The following is a 16,272-nucleotide window of genomic DNA, read 5'->3' on the forward strand; positions in this document are numbered from 1 at the left end:
GAAAAAGGAACATTATGGGCTTTTTGTTTTTGTCTCTCCTCTGAATTAGTTCTAGGATAGGACAACAGTTTCACCACAAGATCCATTTGTTAGCTGCAGTTTGTCGCAGTATTCCCAACATTTTCCATTGCTCAGGTTTCCCTTTTCTGAGCTTTTTAAAGTATTTTCATGTCAGTAATCTTGGAAATTAAAATCGGAATTTTATTCCTCGAAACGAGTCGTTCTCAACATTTGGAAGCCCGTTTTCCTCATGACGTAGTTGTTTTTGTCAGGTCATCAGCAAGTGCTTTCAACCCATTAAAAACATTTTATGACACTTGCAAGTTAGCTTTAAATAAATTAAAATGTTTATTTTATTCCTGCTGCTCTAATCATCATTTCAACTAGTCTGCATTCACCATCCTGCATCGTTCTAAAGTTGACATACAAGTGAATAATAAATCCAATATGAGGATGTTTTAATGTGAAGTCTTAACCAGAACTACTACTCCTTCCCTGTTGCTAGCACTGTTAGTATCTCTGCTACCTCTTCCTCCTCCTCCATCTGCTAGCTACCTCTTCTAGAAATCTTCCTCTTGCTATCTACTACCTCTCTGCGCACCCCTTTGCTACCTCTTGTTCCCCACCTCCTTCCTTTTTGTTTCTTCTTAATTTCTTTTAAAATAATTTCTTTGTCCTGCCCACATGACTGCTGCATCACTGACTGTTGCCCTCTTCTCCCAGTCTGTTGGAAGAAGAAAGCACACAAACACACCGTACGATCCCTCGCTCACACTCTCGTTCAACGTGCCCTCCCATTCAATATTTTACCAGGCTTGTTATGTAATATCACTTAAATATGATGGGATTTTCTTTACATATATTATCTTTAATGGATACTTTTTTGTGTTATTGGTAATGTATTTTCAAGGAGATGTTTTGTGTAGATGGAAGCTCTCTCTGTTCTTTGTAGCATTTGTTTCTTCCCCCCCCCCTTTTTTTTTTTAATTTTTATTTTGTATGGGGTCTGTTGGTACTTGGACCTAGACACTGTCGAATAAACTGTGTTTTGTATGAAAATGCTTCAGTTTCTTTGTCTTTTCTCTTTAGACTAAAAGCACAATTGCTAAAATTGCAAAAGTTTTCATCTGAAACTGCACAAAAAGAAGAAGAATGTAGAAAATAAGTATGGTTTTATATTGCAGTTACAAGATTGTATTTTAAAAATTAATCACCTGAAAGCCCAAGTCTTAACAATTAAGTAATTCTTAAAGTTAATTCAGAGTTTTAAAAAAATGGCTATTAGTGAATACTGAATTAGTCATTTCCAAAAGAAAAAAAAACAGATTACACGAGTAGTACATTGCTTCATATTTGTAAGGGTTAATACTTCATGTGATTGTGTTTTTTGTAAACTACAAGCTTCAAGAGGACAAACTGGATAATCTATCCTGTGCTTTTGTGTCGGGATTAGGGACATTGCTCCAAAACATTGCACATAATGCATTCACAATGTGTAAATTACAGTTTTCAGTGACGTCACAGGCTTAGTTGGCTTTTGTGGAAGAAAATTGGTGAAGTCTAAACGTCTGTTTGAGACTTGAAATGAACAGTAGATTTTTAGAGCACCATGCAATGAATCAACACTGACCAAACAGAACATGCATATGTGGTTGTCAATGAAAAAAGTTGAATTAAATCACAATAAACCATTCTTTCATGCTCCTTACCAGTATGATTAATTTGTAATGCCATTACTTCTTCAACAATGGTTATGATAGACACATAGTGCTGTCACATTATTATTATTATTATTATTATTATTATTATTATTATTATTATAATCAAATAATTTGAGCTTTTTCATTTCCTTTGGCACATTTCTTACATTTTTAATTTCCGAAGATACATTTTTCATAACAAAGCTAAAACATTTGCATTTGTGTGGCGCACAAATAAAATTTCCTTAAGTATTTTATGTATTGTTTAGACAGCTTCAGAGAATAATTGTAGTATAGGAAAAGAAAAATGAATCAAGTTAACACAGAGGTAAAGTACTGTCCACAAAGTTACTGCTATATGATTTGGGCTGCAAAAGTTATATTTTAGGCTATTATAGTTAAGTGAAATAACAAAGCAACAAACTGAGCATTTTTTCAGGTCTTGGAGGGATCCATGATAACTGGGTTGAAGATATCATTGGTGTGCTTGTTTTGCTGCCTTAGCTGCTTAGCTCTCTGCTTGTAGCATCTGTGTATGAACAAACGAAGAGGAAAACTAATCCCGCCCGGCCGGCACTGTAATCTGGCGAGAGGGGGGATTTCTGCATACAGCAGATTGACCATGTGTATGTTATTGAGAGGTTTGAGGGGCCAGAGGGTGATTAGTCCCTGAGTCGGACTGGGAAAGGGGGGGATGGGAAGTTTGATGAGAGGGCAATGGAGCATCTCTCATCAAGCACTGTGAGCAACCTCTGGGGATGAAGTCAGTGTGTTGGTGTGAAAAACTTTAGTTCTAATGGCCATCTGATTGTTGTCTCTATAGCTAATTTTCATCTTCAAAACAACTGTTTTTAATAACTAGACTTTACTTTTTAAAAAAAAAACAACCGTACACTAGTATTACCCCTTTGAGTGGCAGGTGGGACTGTGCTTGCTGAAGTGGTTCTGGAGAATTTTTAATGGAATTATCAAATAAATAATATGGTTGATGTGAGGTACAGACCGTCCTGGAGGACTGTATTTTTAAACACGCTGGCAGAAGCTTTGACCACGTATGGCTCGAACGCCCAAAACTGATTGACTCAAAGTTAAATAAATTTTTCAAAATGTGAAGTCCATAAATCTAAGGGTGCCATCACAGCAGTTATGTTGCAGAAGAGTTTTTTACATGAGATTTTTTAAGTGTAGCAATATTGCCTCTGAGACGTAACCCAGCCAGGAGGGCAAGGGGTGCAGTACTCTTTGTGCTTGTCCTGAGCCCCGCATAGTAGAAGAGGGTTGCATCATCAAGGGCATCCAGTGTCAAATCTTTGCCAAATCAATCAATAAGATTTCTATTCTGGATTGACCAAGGTTGTCAAGGACCGCCTTCTAATGGTGTTTACCAACAGGGCCAATTTCTGGTGCTATTTCTTGTTTTGGGGGGCAGCCAGAGAGGAGGAAAGACAGTAACGTAGGGACTTTAAATAAAAGGACTATGAATGGTAAAAGGTGGAAGCTGGCTTTTAATTATGGACAGAAAAAAGGGAGAGGTATTGTGTCCCATGGATGTATTGATGGAAGACATCCAGATGGTTGCTATGAGAGAAAATTATACTAGAGAGAGGGTGAAAATACAAGCAAACAGCGGAACTTTTTTTTGTTTGGTAAGGTTTGGCCTGGAGGATGACAATCTAACTGCCATATTGCTAACCTGCATCGCAATAACCCTGACTGGCTTTTGTCAAAGGGATGTGATTGTGAATAGTTCTTAATAGTATTTTTAGATACAACTTATAGCCAGTAGTCAGAATTCATTGTTTTCACTTTACATGAGCCAAACCTTTCTCTGAATTTCTTGCCACCATGAAACCACAAAACAGCCTTCTTTTATTGTTTTTAAGACAAATACAGGCATTATTTTATGATGTTGCTGCAGGCAGTGGTTAAAAATCTGATGAAAAGTATGTCTGCACTCTAAGTAGACCCTAAGGTGGTCTGCGGAAATTTCACTTGAGGCCCCTTGATTAATTGCAGGTTGGATAGCAGTCATTACTCAAAGACTTCCCAGGAACACACCTGCTAAGTACTTAAACTGCAAGAGCATTAAAGTCTGGATGTTTTGCCTTCTGCATGGCATCTTGGAAGGACACGTCAGCAGGGTGGCTAACTTTGAGCTAGATTTAGCATACTAAATATTTAGCCTGGAGCATCAACATGCTTGGTTAGTTCAGCAAACTAATAAAAAGTGCACGTGAACATTTTATCAGCATATACGTGATATATTATATAACAGCACAATGGAATATTAAACTGAAGCTCTATTTAGAGTTAATAGTCATGATTAATTTCCCTTTGATTTAAAATTGGCAGCCATCCAGTACAAAGTCTTACTCTAAAACCTGCTGTCCTTGACTGGTTTCCACATCAGAAACCAGCCTAAAACAGGCCGGCTGCCTGCCAACGAGGATACAAAAACGGACCAATTTGCATATTGCTGATGCATACCAAAAATGCCTGACAACGAGATGGAAAGAAGTGGTTGAGGGTTTTACACAAGGGCCTTTTAACTTGACACATGAGCTCAAACATTGGCCTTTTAGTGACAAGACCTTTTAGTATGCAGTCTGAGAAAATAGTGCTGACTTTACAAATATATTTTTGCGTGCTCATCTTACTCTTAGCTTTCTCCTCCTTATTTATCAATATAAATGAGGTTAGCGCATAGAGTTGTATGATTGCCATGAGTTTGTTGAGTACTTATTCAGAATCTGGCTGACTTCCTGTTTGCTTGCCACACATGACTATGATTAAATAAAAGTAATCTTTCAGGTTTTGTAGAATTTGAATATGTTGAAACGTATTTAACAAATTCTGATCTGTTGAGTAATGGAGTCATTAATGGTGTTTTTAACTTTATTCACCATTTTAAAGCCACTTTTTGGCCTTGTGAACATCATCTGATGGACATACAAGTATTAGACAGTTCAGGATTGTTTCTTAGAGATTTGGCTGCAACAAAAATGTGTTTTGTCAGCTATATTTTACAATATCCTCTTTCTTATAATCTGTTTATGCTCGTCGCTCCAGCCGGTAACACCTCCATTTTTCTGAGTCATAAATAGAACTTTAAAAAGACAAAAGAGCAAACTTGTAAAATTCACAGTTACAAAAACAGCAACAATTGCTGCTAAATAGCTGACAGTGAAGGTTAATACTACTTACGGTATTCTAATACGGTATTCCTAGTATTATAAGATAAAAAATGTTATAGTTGCAGTGAAATGCTGAGTTGAAGTATGCAGTTCAGTGGTGATAATGGAGATATTAGTGTTGTATACCCTTAATGCACTTTTTCTCACAGGTCCACATGCTAAAAGCCACACTTACGTCTTCCCAGAGGTCATGTGGTCAGGAACATGTGTGTTAATATGTTCTCTCTCTGCAGAGTAAATGCCAGTCGTGTGCCCTGAATGTACAAGCAGAGGGGAAGGTTGAGGATGAGGCTAAGAGAAGCCATCCCTGGCCCAGTTATGACCTTTGAAAATTAGCAGTGTCAATCTCTGCTTGACTGGTGTTCTGACTAAAGTGAAACTGGGAGGACTCAGAAGAGTTCTTCACTTCTTCAAAAACAGCCTTGCTGAAAACCCATTTTAACCCTTTTTAAATAAATACACCTTTAAAATGGAAAAGCTATTAGGAATTAGTAGCAGCAGTTGAAAAGGTGGCTTATGCCTCATTTATTTCTGCTTGGTTTGTTAAGTAAAGGACAGAAGAAATGGGAGTGACACCAATATTTTCAGCTAAGGTGATAAAATTTGGTAGATCACACATTTCTCAAACAGAAACAAGGGAAGGGATTGTACTGGTTTTTCACTTTTTTTGCTTTGACTTGGGAAAAAGCATCACATTTGCAGTTCATTCACACTGCACAGTAACTTTAAGTGTTGTGTAAACATCCCATCAGTAAGGCTGTTTCTGGGGGTGACACTTTTGCTTCACCTTTCCTAATGTATTCAACTTAATGTTGTGTTACTTATAGTAATATTCTTGTTGCGATCCCATTGCAACTCTGCAGAGAAAAATGATTTTTGCACCGATTTTGTTGGCAAGCTCTTTCAAAAATGACCTCACGTGTGGCAGTAGATGCAGCGTTACAGCCAAAAATGTTTTGCACACTCACCCTCTCTGTGTGCACTGCCAAAAAATCCTCGACACAACACAGTTTGTTCATTCAGCACTTCAGATTCTCATTTCATTAGTTTTATTAAACCCGACTGATGACTTGTCTCATTCACAGATGACTCTGTTACCACTCTGAATCGTGTCCTAAATGTGATCCTGCAGGTAGATGCCCTCAGGTCAGGGCCAGAAAAATTGCTTCTGGCAAAAGTAAATTCACCCTCTGAGGACCGGCTATAGTGATGCATCGAGTCGTGGTCCGGATATTTCTTTGTGAAGCAAAAGATGAGGTTACTCCTCATCTGTGAGAGGTGAGAGCTGCTGCGGAGAGGGAATATGGGGATTGACAGATAAAATCCAGAGAGAAACAGAGAGAATCTCTGAGCTGCGAAGTGTAAAGCTCATCTGTAGTGGCAGATTGAGTCCAGATGTGGGAGGCTGGGGGAAAGCACAAATGTTAATTATGAAACATTTGGGGGAAAATGTGTGTTTATTGTATTTAATGTGCGGCGTGCATGAAAACACATCAGTGGCATTCAGTTAGGGCAGGCAAGGAAGCAGTGCTAGTCTAGTGAACTCTTACAAAAAAAAACTATTCAACTCTATCAAAGAGAAAGTGATCTCTCTTCTTACAGCTCAGACAGCATTAGGCGAGAGGTTTGGTCCCATAAAATATCTCCTGTTGGCATCCATCCTGTAAATTACTGCCATTTTGTAGCCTCATCTTCTGAGAGAAGCCATTAGAATCTACAGCTTCTGTCATGTTCACCAGCGTGTCCGCATCCTGGTAACAAAATGCTGAGCTTTTCAAGCTGAGAGGCCAGCAGCATTTACTGGTTGTTTGTTTATCCACATTGTGGGTTTGTCTGTGGTCTTTAACGGGAGGCTGACGGGTGCCCCAGTGACTCCACAACAAGCTGTTTTTGGTTCTGCTTTTTTTGCTCTGTGGTGTCCAACTCTAAACCTCAAGGGCCGGTGTCCTGCAGGTTTCAGATGTGTCATTGATCCAACACAGCTGATTTAAATGACTAAATTACCTCCTCAACATGTCTTGACGTTCTCCAGAGACCTGGTAATGAACTAATCATTTGATTCAGATGTGTTGACCCAGGGTGAGATCTAAAACCTGCAGGACACCGGCCCTCGAGGCCTGGAGTTCCCCATCCTTGAGCTAAAGTCTGCATATTGTGCTCAAAGAGAGCTAGCATTGTTGCTCTCTTTGATTCAACATAGTTTATGTGCAGTTTTTAATGTCTCTCCTTTATCGAGTGTGTGAGTGCATGGGTTGGTTTTGGTTCAGAAGTGGGACTTTCTTCTGGTTCCCGCCCTCTGGCTTACACACCTGGAGGAGTCACACACCTGTTCCCGATGTCCTTGTTTGTGCTACCACTTAAGGTAGTGGCAGCGCTGCAGGCTTTGTTGGATTGTTGAGTTTTAACCAGTTAGTGAAGTCTGGCTCCTTCACCACTGGGATTGTGCGGTTTGCCTGTAAGTGGGGACAAAAAAAAAAAAAAGCAGCTTACCTGCTGTTTCCTTGTCTACGAGGGACCTTTGCGGGAGAGCGGTGAGCTGTTTTGTGTTCTTGGGAGAGAATCTTTGGATCCATGTGGATTTGTGGAATAACCCTGTTGTGTGGAAGCCCAGGACTTTTGCTGGGGTTGATCTCCTGTTAAAACTGTTATTTACTGTAAATAAACGCACTGAACTGTTTGAGTCCTGCCTGACTAGTGACCCTTAACAAACAGGCTACCCCAAAATGCAATGGTAGACATTTCTAAAGTGTCTGTTTAGTGCTCCTTGCAAAACACTAGAGGACCTTTCAGCAGTGTAACAACTGATAAGACCCAAATGTGCAACTCCATTGATGAGATTAAGGTTCAAATTCTTTGTGATAAAAAAGGAGTTGGGACAAAGGTAATCAATGCAACCACACAAACAGAGAAATATGAAGCAAACAGAGAAATATGAAGCAAGCAGAGGCAAAAACACTAGAAGACTGTCATGGGAGGAGTACTAAAAGAACACTGCGAACACATCTGGAAGGAAACTAAGGTACGTAAAACAAACCTTAAATACAGATGCAGGTTAGACACATTAAGGTGGAGCAGATAACTGTATAGAAGGGAGAAACAAAAAGCCAAAAGGTAGGCAGAAAATTCAAATTGGCATGCTTTTAAAAATAAAACATGGGCAGAAAGGAGAGTGTTTGTGACAGAATTATATGAAATTGGTTGGCTGAAATACACGGATAAGAAATGACCAGCAGTAACACCTAAACACAAGGACATAGACTTACAGTCCAAAGCAACTGTGGATTAAAGTGACATTGATTGAATCTTTATTTTGAACATATTGAAAAAGTACAACAAAATAGAATTAAAAGAGACAAATGAACAAAGAAAAACACAAGGAAAACGAGCAACCACAACTCCAAATAACGTTCATGTTCAAAAAGGAGCAGGAAGATTCAATGATTAGTCATGAGACATTCCAATTAAAGATTTCAGGTTGGCTTTTTATGAAAGTCGGAGGCGCTGCAACAAAGTACTGACTGTGATCCAACGCTTTTCCTCTACTTGATCTGGGATTACATATACCAAATTAGTTGCCCTTTTTTCTTTTGTTTTTTCTTTCTGCTTGCAATGACTATGTTTGATATTGCTGTGTTTACGGCTCGCCCGTCGCCTGGCCATTAATATTCATTATTTACATATATCATTAGCATTGGCATAGCATTGCTAAAAAAGAAAAGAAAGAAAAGTATGAAATTTAAAAACAATCAGCTTCCCTAACCCAGTGGCTGCAGATGGCCCCCACTCCCTGAGCCTGGTTCTTTAGGAGATTTCTTCCTGTTTAAATGAATGTTTCCTTCTCACTGTCACCAAAGTGCTTGCTCATCTGATTGTTGGACTTTTCTCAGTATTATTGTAGGGTCTTCGCCTTTTATCATAGCATAGAGGCAACTGATGTTGTGATTTGGCACTACATAAATACAATTGAACTAAATCTCTTTCCTTGTCCCTCCCAGGAGTTGACCGATCATTTCCCTCATAACTGCCAAGAAAGCACTTTGATCAGCTGATCAAGAAATAACGGTCAAGACCTCTCAACGAAGCATCTACACTGTAAGTCTGATAACAGTTTAATATTATAAACTGATGATGAATAACTGATAGCATGTTTACTTGTAACAGTAGAAAGCCTGGAGCTTGCATGCATTTAACTCTGCTAATGTTTAAATTCAGGAAAGAATGAGCTAAACCGCAAACAAATTTCCAGTTATTTAATTATTTTACTTTATTTAGGCTGATCTGTTACAGTCTCATGTTTTAGGTGCGATTACACCGCAATTTGTGATGTTACAACTTCTATGATAAAGAATTGTAAGATGTCTCTTATCTGTATCTGCAGTTTACCAGTGTAATTTATTTTTTAGACTATTTTCAGTTTGATGAGCAATTAGCTAAAATGATGAGCCATAACTTTTGGTACAACTCAGTGTAAATTATTATTTTTTTTTTTTACATACAATAGTTTAGCAAGAATTATGGATGCAAATTCTTTCTGAATACAGTGTTCATGCTGTAGCAAAACCACAGAGATGAATAGCAAAATGAAATAGTGGGGGAAAAGTGTGAATGTGTTTACACTTCTACCAGAACTCTTGGAAATGATGGTTCAGTCATTTTATGTTCGAAGCTGTGCCTCATTCTCACCACTGGACATATTTGGACAGACTTTATTGTAGGGAGCCGGCAGATCAAACACAGTTTTCTGGTCTGACTTTGATTAACTTTTTTATTCTAATAAGCACATCTGTCTTTTAATGTCTAGAAAAGCTGGTGGTTTCTTTGCATGTGTGAAAACAACTGGCTGCTATAGATACCCAGCCATTAACCGCCTTCTGGGGACTCGAGCTATCGAGAGTTGTTGGGCTTTTATGAGAGTCGTTGACCCACCCGGCCATGAGATGAAAAGACTGTAAACTGTAGATAAATAAGTGATCATTTCTCTCTCACTACCTTTGTTTCAAAGTATCAGCAATCGTTACTTACATGCTTTGGATCAGTTTCAGTAGGAAAACATGGTTGTTTATTCTGTTAGACCTCTTTGTGTTATTATGGAAGGTAACACACTGAATGAGCGTTAAAGTCATCATCACTTGGGTTCCTCTGAAGACATGAAATATATTTATACACAAACTGCAGAATAAGAAATGTTGTTTGAGCTGACATGCACTATAATTATCAGCTTGCAGAAACCATCTACAGACTGAACAAAATGGATGGATATGATAGGACTAAATAGTCTCAGCTTTTTGGCTTCTGACTTTTGAGTGTTATAAAGTTCTGTTAGATGTTAAGATTTTGCCTCCTAATACGTAAGTAATAGAGTACAGGCTGAGTACTTTACATGGACTGTAAATAAACTTTCTTTCTCCACTTCATAATCAGTGGAGTGCTCAAGATGTGCTGCATAGACGAGCAACATTTGTTTGCCAACGCTTATACACATCACTGCAAATGTGATCACAGAGAGAACTGGACACATTTTGTATCTTGTTGTAGTCCAGTCATGTCTTTTTGTAGTTGTTTACATCCTTCAAGGTATTTTATTTTAACAGTTCTTTCACACAAGAACTGCCAATAATGTTTGAGTAATCAGGTCATGTCAGAGGTTGTCTCAGACCCATTACCACTGCTGGACATCCTTGGACAGACTTTTTTCAGGAGCTGGCAGATTAATCACTCTTTTCTGATCTGACTGTAATGAGCATTTGTGTTCTCAAATGAACGTCTGTCTTTCATTGCCTAGAAAAATTTCTGGCTGTTTTGTCTGTAAGAAAATGGCTGACGGGTTTAGGTATTCAGACATTACATCTTTTGTGGGGCTTCAGCCATCAAGAGTTGTTGTTGAGGTCATACTCGTTGACACCCCCAGCCAAGAGGTGAGTGCTTTGGAATGCATGAATAAGGGTGTAGGTAGGTGTGAACTGTTGAAGCTTACGGTGGGCTTTCAGACACAGCAACCCTGGACTACTCCCAAAGCCTTACTTTTATGATGTTGCAGAGGAGGAAGGGAGAGGACAGCAATCAATCACTGAGGTGTGGTTTAAATCTGGGTGATCAAGGAGTCTGTCGCTACACAAAGGATTAGTGACAAAATCAAGACTCGGGGACAATACAAAAGGCTGATTACTAAGGTCACATGTAGATAGTAACCTGTAGATAAACAGGGTGTGCAGGTATTATTACATCATGGAGTCGTATGTTAATCAAGTACCAGCAAGCTTTTTAAGAGTCACAGACCAGAGATACTCACTCATTGTCATTTGACTCTGAGCGTGCAGGCTGGAAAAGCTTCTGCCTCTGGGCTTAAGGATCATGGGGATGTGTTTATTGAAGGCATAAGACCAAATTTATTTTTCCCAGGAGTTTCTACCAGGTAAGAAATCACAATTATTTTTGAACTATATATATCCACTAAAGAGATGTGTTAAATATACATTTATTTGTAAACTGGAGGGACATTTGGCGAAAGCATTGTATTTGAATGGATGTTAATTTTACCACATAATTATTTTCAGCATGCTTTTACCACATCTGCCCTAAGGTAAAGGTGTTTGCAATCATTTTGACAAAAATGCTGGATAGCTTTCTTGGAGTAATATAATTTCATTCTTCACAGCACAACTTTCAACTTCTGTATAAATAGTTTAGACACCAATTACCAAACAATGGCTATGACTATAACTTGGATTAATACAATACTGCTTTGTTTACAGTGATTTAGCCCATGATGTTTGAATTTGCAGTCATATTTGTCTTTAAAGTAGATTAAAGACTGTAGTCCTTCGTCTACAGCCAGGTAAGGAAATACCAAAAAGTTGATTCTGTTCAGTGGGAGAAACATTTCTCCACTGAACAGACCTTATCCGGCTGAGCATGCATCAAGAGACTTTCTTGAGTAACTGGCCAAAAATAAACTTATTTGAGAGATGGCTTAAGCGAGTTCTGTGTATCTTCATTGTATTATTTTAGTCTGGATGGTAAAAGTGTTATTGTTGTTAACTTTTCAGGTGCAGCCTGCCTTCGAAAACTTGAAGGCAAGGAGTTAGGCCAAAGGAGCGTTAAACAGGCCTGGAGCTGAGGCTTCCAACAAGTTAACATGAGGGTCAAGTGGCTATCACATCTGCCACCCGAAGTTTGGGTCATGGTGTTCAGCTACCTGAGCACACAGGAAAAGCACAGGGTACGCTGCTGCTGCAAAGTCCTCAAAAAGCTGATTGACCACCCATGCCTATGGCGGAACCACATGGTGGTCCTATCCAACTTTCCACGCTACACAGCTGGATTCTGGGACACACTAAAGTATCGCAGGGTGACCCATGTTGCAGTGCGACGTTTGAGGCCCAAAGACTGGAAACACCTTGTGAAGTCCCTTCCACGGCTCACCACTATTGTCTGCACGGAGGCACAGCAGCATTACAAGAAGAAAAATGTGGACAACCTGCCTGATTTCCCCAACCTGAAGACTCTCGGGATACGAAACGCCACATGGAGCGAGCCAATGCTACAGCAGTGCCAGACTGGGCAGCTAGCAGAGCGGCTGACTCACCTGAGTGTGTGTAACATCCAGCTGCCAAGCACTGCTGAGTTCGTAAACAGCGTGTCACGCTTGTACAATCTGGAATATTTGCTGTTTCACCAGCAGGCTGAAGCAAAGCTGCAGGTGGTGGCACCAGTGCCATCTAAGGCCTTCCATAACTTGCTATTGAACCTAAAGAAGCTGAAACACCTATCCTGGGAGATTACAGAGAACCCAGTGCCACTGCCCGACGACTATTTTTATCCCCCAGACCCAGAAGACCCAGGTAAGTCTAGTGTCTTTACAGCATTTTATAACCCTGCATTAGAACCAGTATACATTTTTTTTCACCTGAAATATTAAAATCACACTTTACATGTGGGTTTACCTGCTAAATTGCTCCCCAAACAACATTTACAGCTGCTGTGTAACTGGATCAAATGTATTTTGTGACTCAGCGGGTCAAAAAATCAGACGGCTTTCAGTAATTTCATACATTTATTAGCAATGTATCTAACTTGCAGCATCAAAGACATTACTGAGTACAGAGTGAATGATACTGTTTATCATAGTTTTTTCCTAAAGGAGTCAACTTGCTAAGAGTTGCTGGATCACATGTGACACGAGGAAGAATAACTGCTATGATGCTGCAACTAATGAGGGTCTTAATAAACTTAACTAAAGATGTCCTTTTACTGATCAGTCACCATTCAGTTTTACTTACTACCTAAGCCTGTAGTGGTGGGACAGTTAGATCAGCCACTGTGCCAAATTATTAGCAAACGTTTGACTAACTTGCTCCCATTATTTGGTCCTATAGAAGCGTACGGTGGCCCAGCACTGACTTCTCTGGAGTTGGTGAATTACCCAGAAACCATGCTGTCTGAGAACGCGCTGAGGGGACTGACCTCACTGAAGTCACTGACTGTTCGCTATAGGTACCTAAAAATTGGCGTCAAATGTCGTCTAGAGTCCTGGCTGAGTTATCTGTATCAGCTAGAGTCACTGGAAATCATTGGTGAGTGTAACCATTGTTCAATGTGTTTTTGTTTTTTTTAGTTTAGTTTCGCAAATTTGACCTGATATACAAAATAAAGCAGTAGCACAGACTAGCCACATAAGTCCTAGCAGCACTACAAATAGTACTCATTATTTTATTTTTAAAAAGCAGGTATTAGTATTTGTGTAAAGGTTGCCTGCCAGCATTTTAGTGAATACTCTGATGCTGTATACATCCTTAGTTAGTAGGACAAATTTTCTCCATCAGAAAACGGGGGATGAAAACTTTGTTTGTCCCATGTGTTGCCTGTTCCTTCTTCCTGTTTGTAAAAGTAAGAAGCAAATTTAAAAAAAAAAAGAAAAAAAAAAAAAGAAAAAGATCAAGCTTTAGGCCAAAACTGCCTCCTGTAACTCTTCTGATTTCTGTCTGTCTAGGTGGGAATCCTCTTGCTTTCTATACAACCGTTTTTCCACCCCGTGTGACCAGGCTGGTGCTGAGAGTGATCATATCACTCAGGGATTTATGCTACATCGTGAAGAAAGTCAAGAAACTTGAGCACCTCGACATGCATCAGAACCGCTTCTCCGGCAGTCTCTGCAAAAAGCTTCCCTCACTATTTCCTCAGCTCAAGACTCTCAGGATACGGTGAGATGGCAGATTTTTATTTTCTATTTATTATTTATTGTTATTGTAGATGGATAACATTGCTCAGTGAAATTATTACAGATTACATTTAATCGATTACCTTCATGCAGTACTGACTGACAATTTAAAAAAAAAAAATGTTGGTGGCTTAAACTTGCTTCATTTATTTAACAAAGGCACTAGAACTTTAAACTATGTTGCAGCATTTTCTTAAATACAACCCAAACATTAATCTGCTGGAAAGAGTCATCAAATGTTTATTTTTTCTTTGTGGGTTTCCAGTTGCCCCAGCACCAGATCTTCCTATCAGGAGTCTAAAACATATATTTTTTGCCCTTTTTCTATAGATATTTCCTTGAGGAACCAAAAAGTGACCTCCTGCTCCTCAGCAATCTCAAACACCTCGAGCAGCTGGAGCTGATCGTGGAGCGCTCGTACATTCTCAAAAGTGACCGCAACGACCACCCCTGGCCGAGTCCGTCTTTGCAGGAGCTGATCAGAGAGCTGCAGGAGCTGTCCGAGAACAGGATCAACATCATCACCACAATGCGACAAAGAAACCTTTTTCAAGAATGTGATTGTGTTTGGGAAGGGGAGTAAAGACCGCGGTTAAGCCACAGGTTGCCAAATGAAGCTGAATGATAGACACTGACATTCAGACAACACTGTCATCTGACGTCAACCAGACTCTGAGACACTACAGAGATTGTTTTCTTTTTCCCACAAAGTCTTATGTTTTCAAACTGTTGCAACATCACGCTCACTATAAGCTGAATTCTGACACGATCGTACAATCATACACTGATGTCTGTAACCCAGCGGCAGCCACAGCAGCACAACGCAGTGTTACATGTTACAAAAATCTAGATTTGCACAACCGGCCGAAGCAACACCAGTGCGCGATAGTGGATGTGACATGTGAGCTTTAAACCACCCTTAACAGGCAGGACCTAAATGTGAGCAGTCTGGAAAGTCTTGAGATGTATATTGCAAAGCCAACAAAAAAGCCACATTACTGCAGAGAGTTATTGAACTGTTGGCCTAATCAGAAAGCTTTTTCCAGTGCACGAGGAGGTGAATTTACATGAGCTGTGTTGTAGATCTTTGTAGAGGATTATAATCTTTCTAGATTTACATGAATTGTAGATCAGTTTCCTTAAATTTAATTTTGTTTTTGCGTTTACGGTCATTTAAGGTAGTTTTCTTTTTTCTTAAACGGGGAGAAATGATAGATCTGTTTGCATATTGATTTTGCTCTGGCTGATTTTTTTATTTTTTATTTTTAATGAACTGGAAAAACTGAAGTCACTGTTATTATAATCTTTGTTTCTGGCACAAAGAATGAAAGCAAATAACAAAAGTACAAAACAAACCCAAACCATTAGCATCAAAGCTGAGTAGCAAGCAAACTGAATTGAAAAGGCAAGAAGCTGCTTCTTTGTAGCTCCACTGAAATGCTACAGATTGTTAATGTTAATTCAGTGCTTATTTTTGAATGGTTGATCCAAGCATGTGTGTTTGTTAAACAATTTTTACAAGTTGTGTGAACTTTTATATTTTTTATTTTGGGGTTTTTTTTTCTAATACAAGCCCTTTTTTCTGAAGAATTGTATTGTTTGATTGAATCCTCTTTTTCTTTTTTTGCAAGTATAAAATCAAGCACCTAGCCATGAGAAACATAAAAGTTTTTGTTTGGGGGCAGCTTTTATATCTCCTCCCTGATGGTAAGAGTGGAAAAAACTCAGCGGGAACCACTGAAGGTGTCCTACATGATGCTGGAAACGCTGTGGACGTAGTGCTGTTTGATCATCTCCAGGATGGATGAGACAGTGATAGCGATGATCTGTCCTGCTGTTCACACAAGCCTGCCCAGTTGTTGTATGAACAAAAAATACTTCAAAAACAATAAAAAATGTATTTTGTTCTTTAAATGTCAGACTTGAGTGAGTAGATGCTTGAAACAACACATGATTTGGTTCTCCTTTAATTGGCCTCAACAATGAGAAGCATCACCTTCCTTAACACATCCTTACATGCTTACACACGTGTTTTAAAGATCCAATTACACACAAAGCGGTCTTATTTAGGTATTTGCCAGACATGAGTATAAATTACACACAGATGCAGTTATCTGACAAAAGTCTTTCTCATAAGTCAAATGTAGAAGACTGCAGTGGT

General features: G+C 39.2%; 1 protein-coding gene across 5 annotated transcripts; it reads left to right on the forward strand.

Annotated features, from left to right (window-relative positions):
- Positions 1–7,237: 7,237 nt before the first annotated feature.
- On the forward strand, positions 7,238–16,030 carry LOC102308295. Of its 5 annotated transcripts, none has more exons than XM_005929444.3 (7): positions 7,238–7,425; positions 8,890–8,986; positions 11,212–11,306; positions 11,941–12,735; positions 13,270–13,467; positions 13,884–14,094; positions 14,442–16,030. In XM_005929444.3, exons 4-7 carry the CDS (start codon positions 12,030–12,032, stop codon positions 14,692–14,694), a joined length of 1,368 nt encoding a protein of 455 aa, XP_005929506.1. In that variant the 5' UTR covers positions 7,238–7,425; positions 8,890–8,986; positions 11,212–11,306; positions 11,941–12,029; the 3' UTR covers positions 14,695–16,030. The 5 variants fall into 5 exon arrangements, with proteins under 5 accessions (XP_005929506.1, XP_005929505.1, XP_042079887.1 ...); XM_042223953.1 differs by lacking the exon at positions 7,238–7,425 and adding an exon at positions 7,474–7,913; XM_005929443.3 differs by lacking the exon at positions 11,212–11,306.
- The last annotated feature ends 242 nt before the right edge of the window (positions 16,031–16,272 follow it).

The sequence above is a fragment of the Haplochromis burtoni genome, unplaced genomic scaffold (genome assembly GCF_018398535.1).
Source record: "Haplochromis burtoni strain Fernald_Lab_line unplaced genomic scaffold, NCSU_Asbu1 Contig_124, whole genome shotgun sequence".
Taxonomy (NCBI): Eukaryota; Metazoa; Chordata; class Actinopteri; order Cichliformes; family Cichlidae; genus Haplochromis; species Haplochromis burtoni.

Excerpts from the sequence above, each read along its gene's own strand:
- LOC102308295 (XM_005929444.3), top strand. The coding sequence starts at position 12,030 with ATGAGGGTCAAGTGGCTATCACATCTGCCACCCGAAGTTTGGGTCATG. Across the intron at positions 12,736-13,269 it reads CCCAGACCCAGAAGACCCAG|AAGCGTACGGTGGCCCAGCA; the intron begins GTAAGTCTAGTG and ends TTGGTCCTATAG. Across the intron at positions 13,468-13,883 it reads AGAGTCACTGGAAATCATTG|GTGGGAATCCTCTTGCTTTC; the intron begins GTGAGTGTAACC and ends CTGTCTGTCTAG.